Source organism: Microtus ochrogaster, linkage group LG1, assembly GCF_000317375.1.
Source record: "Microtus ochrogaster isolate Prairie Vole_2 linkage group LG1, MicOch1.0, whole genome shotgun sequence".
NCBI classification, from domain to species: domain Eukaryota; kingdom Metazoa; phylum Chordata; class Mammalia; order Rodentia; family Cricetidae; genus Microtus; species Microtus ochrogaster.
Genome location: NC_022027.1, coordinates 45,374,771 through 45,382,007, shown reverse-complemented (window position 1 = coordinate 45,382,007; position 7,237 = coordinate 45,374,771). Strand labels below are relative to the sequence as shown.

General features: G+C 42.2%; 1 protein-coding gene across 1 annotated transcript; it reads left to right on the top strand.

The window, feature by feature from the left end:
* Nucleotides 1-2,574: 2,574 nt before the first annotated feature.
* Nucleotides 2,575-6,686, top strand: Cxcl11 (C-X-C motif chemokine ligand 11). Its single transcript, XM_005359612.2, has 5 exons — nt 2,575-2,630; nt 4,196-4,293; nt 5,602-5,728; nt 5,828-5,900; nt 6,636-6,686. The coding sequence occupies exons 1-5, from the start codon at nt 2,575-2,577 to the stop codon at nt 6,684-6,686; spliced, it is 405 nt and encodes a 134-aa protein (XP_005359669.2).
* Nucleotides 6,687-7,237: the final 551 nt, after the last annotated feature.

Genomic DNA, 7,237 nt, shown 5'->3' with positions numbered 1-7,237 from the left:
CGTGAACCCTGGCAGATGTTCCAAATGCCAGCTGGCAGAATGCAGCTTTTGAAAACATTTCCTTGGGGTTGGAGAGATGGCTCAGTGGTTAAGAGCATTGCCTGCTCTTCCAAAGGTTCTGAGTTCAATTCCCAGCAACCACATGGTGGCTCACAACCATCTGTAATGAGGTCTGGTGCCCTCTTCTGGCCTGCAGACATACACACAGACAGAATATTGTATGCAAAATAAATAAATAAATAAATAAATAAATAAATAAATAAATAAATAAATAAGAAAACGTTTCCTTAAGTCGAATTATCAGAATATTAAGCTTAAGTTTAGAAACAGCTTTACTCAAATTCCTGCTCACTCTGGTGTTCTTTTCAGCAACAACAAAATGCATAATTTTCTCAGCGCTTTAATGGACTTTTGTGTTTACATGATTTATGTCTAGTTTCTGTTTCCTTTGTTGTGAGGTCTTACTCAGGGTCTGGCAGATTCTCTGAACATGGTGTGTAGGGTTTTTCCTGACTTCTGAGCGAGTATTATTTTAATGTTATAAGATCATAGTGTCATTGTCTTAAGAATATAAAAATTGACTAACAGCTTCCGAAAATGATTGAATTGTTGGCTAAGAGGGCGGCAGGTGCTGTGCTATCTTAGGTTAAGGAGCTGGGCTTGGGCATCACTGCGCTCAGTCAAGACATGTTGTGTCAGACTTCTGGCACTCTCTCCCACTGGACTGAGTCATCTGCTGTCTGTAAACCTGAAACAGGATTCTGTTACGTCATACTGGTTTCTAATAAATGGAAATGTTATGGTTTCCATTTCTAGCCCACTTTTCACTAACTGAAGAAAATATCCTTGGTATTAACATAGGTAGGGGGAGTCAGTCCGCGTTTCTGAAACTTATTAAATGGAGACTCAAAGTTATGCTTAAATGGCTTGCATTAATCGCTTCAAATTTGAAAACTATGTTGGAAATTTTGGGGGTCAACCAGAGAGCTTACAGATGCACCAGGTAATGCGCTCCCTCTGAGCTCCCCCCTCAGGCCCTCATGTCTCGTCTCCATGAACTGAGTCATTTGGAAGCACTGGACATTAGCTTTCATTGTCGACTTGACACCGTCTAGCGTGACCTGGCAAGAGGGAGCCTCGGCTGAAGGTTCACCCAACAGACTGGCCTGTGATCATGTCTGTGGGAATCATCTTGATTAGTGATTGGTGTGAGGAGGGCCCAGTCCACTGTGGGCAGAACTTGGGATGTATGAGGAAGTCGGTGCGGAACAAGCCAGTAAGCAGCATCTTCTATGGTCTCTGTTTCAGGTCCTGCTTGAGTTCCGGCCCTGGCTTCCCTCAGTGATGCAGTGTGGCCTCTAAGCAGAAATAAGCCCCTTCCCTCCTAGGTTGCTTCTGGCTATAGCGTTTTATCGCAAGAACAGAAAACCCACTAGGCCACACAGATTACGCAATTTTTTAAAAGATGGAAATTAGAATCATTTCCTGGGATATTCCTTAAATTTAAGGGGACACTCTGGCTAGGTGGACCTGGAATAGAAAGCAGAAAATAGCCCGATTTGAGAAATAACAACAAAAAAAGGGCAATAGTCCCCAAAGGACAGAACACATCGTTTAGCATGCCTCAGTGGTTAAGAGAACAAACCGCTCTTCAAGAGGACCTGAGGTCAAGCCCCAGTGCTGATATTGGGGCTCAGGATCACCTTTAAGTCCAGCTCCTGGTGGCCCGATGCTGCTGGCCTCTGAGGGCACTCGCATACACATGCCCCACACAGCCACACATGCAAATGCACAATTAAAATAATGAAAGTAGTTTAAAAAACAAATTATAGTTTAATCTTTTTTGCATTTCACTCAAAGAAAAGAGCAATGAGATACAATTCAGGGTGAAGAGGACACTGTTAGGGAAACCTAGAGATGTTGCCGTAAACAAAACCACAGTGTCTGTTGTTGTCTTGGGCTGTTTTAGAGCGAGCATCATGGCAGCCAGTATATACTACACGGAATGTATGTATTAACCTAGGTCCTTCTGTCCCTTGTGTGTTACTAAGTATATATGACTACTGAGCATTTGGCTTGTGACTGGTTCAGTTTGAACACGTAATAAAAAATCTCATTCAATGCTGATTAGGCAGCAAAATAATCTCTTATGTTTTGAATTACATTAAATACACTGCTTAAATTATTTTCAGCTATTTTTCTTTTTTTAACTGTGGCTACTAGAGATTTAAAATCATGGATTACTTTACATTATTCCTAGATGAGCTCAGCAAGAACAGTCAGTTTTATAAAATCAGAAGAAATAATCATTACATAATATGAATATTAAGATATCACTTTTTCAAGGAAATAAATGAGAGCCCAGTCATATTGGCACGTGCCTATATTCTCAGCATTTGAAAGGCTGAGGCAAGGAGATAGTCACGAGCTAAGCAACCTGCACTCCATAGCAGGAGGCCATGTCAAAAAAAAAAAGTCATGAAGATAAGATATGGTGAGTTAAGAGACTCAGACAGGAGATGAACGACACACTCCAGAACACAAGCACTAAATCTCACAGGGCACAGGGGACCCATGGGTAAGGGCATGTTCTGGAAAAGTCTTTCTCCTGGGACACCACAGACTATCGGGTAAGAACAGGTCAGAACCAGTCCTTAGGAGCTCTCCCACCCCACATCTGCAGAGCCAGCAGAAACCTTATGGGGCAAAAGTTATAAAATTCTGCCTTAACAAGAAGGAATTTAGTTACAGTCTTGAGAATGCCAGGCTGTAACATACATTGGACCGGGAGCAAACATTTGCTGAACTGTTGTAAAGGGTGGCTTTCCAGGAAACTGGATTACTGAGAGGAAGAGGGGGGACATCCCTGCCAACCCTTAGGCTGGGCTTTCCTTAGGTGCAGGAAATCAGGCAAGAAAGTTTCAATGCAAAAGCAGCCCCCCTCCCAGCTCACCATAGGTTCACATCCAGTATCTGAAGACCTGAAGTCAAGACTGAAACCTTCCTTGGCACTTACACTATGTTTCAGAGGGAAGGCAGACGCGGCCGTACCCGTATGGGGGACTCGGCTCTTCCACGTCTAGGTAGACACAGAATAAAAGCAGACCATCTGTCATCCTCAGAGAGGAGGAGCGGGACCCTTTTTCATTCTGTATTTGGTCCAGCAAGCTTATAAGCCATCTGCAAATATAGAACTTGCTTTGTAGGTCAGGCTGGTCTTGAATTCACATACATCTGCCTGCCTATACCTCCTCCTGAGTGCTGGGATTAAAGGTGTGTGCCACCACTGCACCCAGTCTAAAGTTTAAAAAAAAAAAACCCACAACTCTCCTAGACTTGAACTCATTATGTTTCTATAAATGACACATTTAAAACAGAGTCAGAAAACTTAAGAGAAACAGGAAGAGATGACAACTTTGTCTTTATAGTCCTTAACAGAAAATATACAAAAGTATAAATATAAATATACAAAGTATATGCACTAAAAAGCACACATATGCCGGGCAATGGTGACGCACGCCTTTAATCCCAGCACTCAGGAGGCAGAGACAGGCGGATCTCTGTGAGTTCGAGGCCAGCCTGGTCTAAAAGAGCTAGTTCCATAGAAGCACACACATGGCTTTAAACTTCAAACACAAATAGATGCAGAAAACGACAAGATCTCCTGAGTAAATTGGGAGTGAGGGGATCATGGGCAGAAGGGGATGGGGAGGAAAGGAAGAGAGCAGAGAAAAATATATTGCTCAATAAAGACAATAAAAAAGTAGATGCAAGCGCACAGATATGGGGAGAGAACTTCAAACAAGAAATTGAAAGCGCAGGTCACCTGTTAGCAAATAATCTCTGTCCAATACACATGTCCTTTCCTACAGTCACATGGAGGAGGAGCTGGTTGGAACTGGGAAGATCTGCCTGAGTCTGTGGGACTTGGAATTACACTGCCCAGAAAGGCACCTGTAGGTAAAGGCACCTGCAGACAGCTGCTTCCCCTGGGGATGAGCTACAATATAGACAGCACTCCAATTCCCAAGTACTTTCACATTCCAGTCATGGCCCTCACTGCGGCAGACAGGACGAAAGGGAAACTCTAGGAAGCAAGAAAGCGGCATGAGTCAAGCAGGGAAATTCCTGCTGCTGCCAAGGACTGCTGGTCTATAAAATGCTCCTGCTTCAGCCTTCCCACTGTTCTCTGCAGAGCACATCAAAGCCGAGGCAGAGCAGCAGCAGCTGGGGTGGACATGAAGGGCATCGCCATAGCCTTCGCTGTGCTAATCTGTTCTACAGCTGTCCAAGGTATAGGATTCCTTTCACTTCTGTGCCGATATGTTGGTTCATTGTGTTATCTTTCAAATGCCTTTTCTCTAAAATACACAGTCAATTTTATTTCACACATTAGAAGTTCCAGCAATGGCGGGAAATGTTGGAAATCTTTATATGAAAAGATTATTTTAACTATGGATGATAAACTTTATAGATTTCTTAATTTTCTGACAATTACCTAGCAAGAGCCTTTAGAGGAAGCTCTCAGTGTCTGTTCAGAGAATCTTTTATGGGATTATGTTGGTGTGTGGAAAAATTAGTTTTTTTAAGCAAGAGCTCATTGATTTATCATAATCAATATTTTCAGAATAATAGAAAAAAGGAAATTCTCTCTGGGGCCATGGTCATAGTAATGTTATATGTGTTATATGTGTTTGATCAATACTTCGCTGGAGGGCAAGTGTGTTTAGGGCAGTGTGGGTACCGACAAGGCTCTGCAGCCCCGCCCCCCAAGAATACTGTCTCTAAAGGGCAACCTTATTGACATTTCCCCATCAGCTGAACCAGGAACTGTATCTCCCGTGCTCTGATGGTTCTTCTATCACAGCACATCTGGGCTAAGGAACATGGGGCCTACAAGACAAACCCAGTCATGTTTAGAACTCTCCTTGCTCTGAAAAAGCTGCGAATCTTTGTGGTTTCCCTGGAGGCACCTGTGGGGTCTGAAAGCCAGTTAGCTCTGGAGGATAGCAAGATTTATGATACTTAGCTTTAGTCTAGAATCTGATCTTCAGAAGACAAAGATCAAAAGAATTGTTAACTATTTGCTCATTTACTAAAGAACAGACTAGCAGGGTCTGTGCCAGCTAGAAAACCATTTAAAATAAACCCAGAAGAAAAGAGCCTCTTTGCTCCCGTGTCCCTGAAGGCTGTGCAGTTGTTATTTCAGGTACTCAAGGGCCTGGCTGGTGGCATACACACACCACAGTGTAAGTTCTGGACTTAAAGAGGCTGAGCAAAGGCAGGGTAACACTAAAATGTGGGGTCTGCTATGTACTGCTTCAAGTTCAAGGTCATACTGGGCTTTCTGGTGAGCAGGAGGCCAGCCTGGGTCAAACAGCAAATAAGTCCTATCTGAAACCTAAATTACTTATAAAAATCAATGAGTGAAATAATCAAGGATATAATAAATTAGCATAAAGCAGAGGGAAATATTATAGGGAGATCCTGACTTAATTCCAATCCACACAAATGAGACTTCTAGAAATGTGTCTGCCGCCGCCCCTTCCCCCAGGACTGTAATTCACAGCCATCACTAACCAGTTCCGTGATCTGTTCTAGGCTTCACTATGTTCAGAGCGGGGCGCTGCCTTTGCATAGACCCTGGAGTGAAAGCCGTCAGGATGGCAGATATTGAGAGAGTCTCCGTAATCTACCCGACTAGGGGCTGTGCCAAAGTTGAAGTGATGTAAGGAATGGGCTTGCTGGAGATGACCGTGGGGTAGGTGTCTTCGCTTTGTTGACATTTCCCCCAAAGGTTAAAACTTCTCTGTATCTTCCTTAACAGTGTTACCCTGAAAGCCAATAAAGGAGAAAGGTGCCTGAACCCCAAATCAAAGCAAGCACGCATCATACAACAGGTAAGTTACCAGACTTCCAAGCCAGAATGTGATCTTATCCACGAGAACTCTGGACCACATTACAATCCTAACAAAAGCTGCATGAAGCATTCAGTCAAGGGGTCCTGGGTTATGGCAACATCCTTTTCCTGATACATGTTCTTACAGGTCAGCCCTTAACTACCGAGGAAACAAAACAACCCAGTGAATAAAACTTCCCGTTTTCAAAGAATTTATACTAACACTACTCATATTTTACAAAGCAACTTCTGCCTTTTATGTCCACTGGCAATCTGGTGTTTTTGGCATGGTCTGTTATATGTATCATGCTTGCTTTTATACTTCCTACTAGGAGATAGTTTGCTGTTTTTATTTCTTTAAAAAAAATGCAAACCTACTTCAGCAATACCACACTGATTACCTGAAGTCAGTTTTCCTTTCACCATCTGCGACTTAAGTGGATAAATCATACATTACACCCATTTTTTATTGGTGGAAAATGTTAAAATCTAATTGTTAGAAAGGGCCTGTGGATTCTCTCTGTACTGAATGGTCATTTACTACCATCTTTGCATGTTCTAAAACTCAGAGGAAAAAATATTGTCTTATTCAGAGCTGCAAGTCTTACTGGAGAATTGATGGTTTATTTCCTTGCTAGTCTTCCCCTGACCTTAGTGTTTAAAATAGTAATTAAACCTATATTTTGTGATTGTTAAAAAAACAACAAAACAAAAACTCTTCATTTTCTAATTACAGGCAATAGAAAGAAAGAGTTCTTTAAAGCGCCAAAACCATGTGAAGTCCTAAAGAAAAGGGGGGACTGGAAACCTGAAGTGTCTGGCTGTGACTGCTCAAACATGAACTGTGAGACAACAACCCGACCTTCTGTCTCGGAATATACACCCATAAATTACCAGGTTGCAAAATCTCCTAGGAAGTTTCATATGCCTAACTATTCTGCTTGGCCATAGAAATATTTATCTCTAAAAGTCACGTGTCTGCATGGGTGCGCATTCCACGTTACCTTCTGTGGTTACAATGGACTCACTGTTACTGGAGCCCAGTCCAGTACTGGGCTCAAAAACATCTGTGTGTGTAGTAAGACATTCCTTAAAGGATTTTTCATACAAATAAACATTCCTTTCCCCAAATATCCCAAGGCACATAAGCATCTAGGAGAAAGTTTCCATGTAGAATCTTGTTTGTTCATTCACGAGATGTACTGCAGAAAATTCTAGAAAGAACCCTAATGCTTCCTTAGTAACACTGGTTTCCCCCAAAGTGTTCTAAAGGAGTTAAGATGTACATTTCTTTTTATATACTTTATCACTTCCAATAGTTTGGATACATTTTAAATA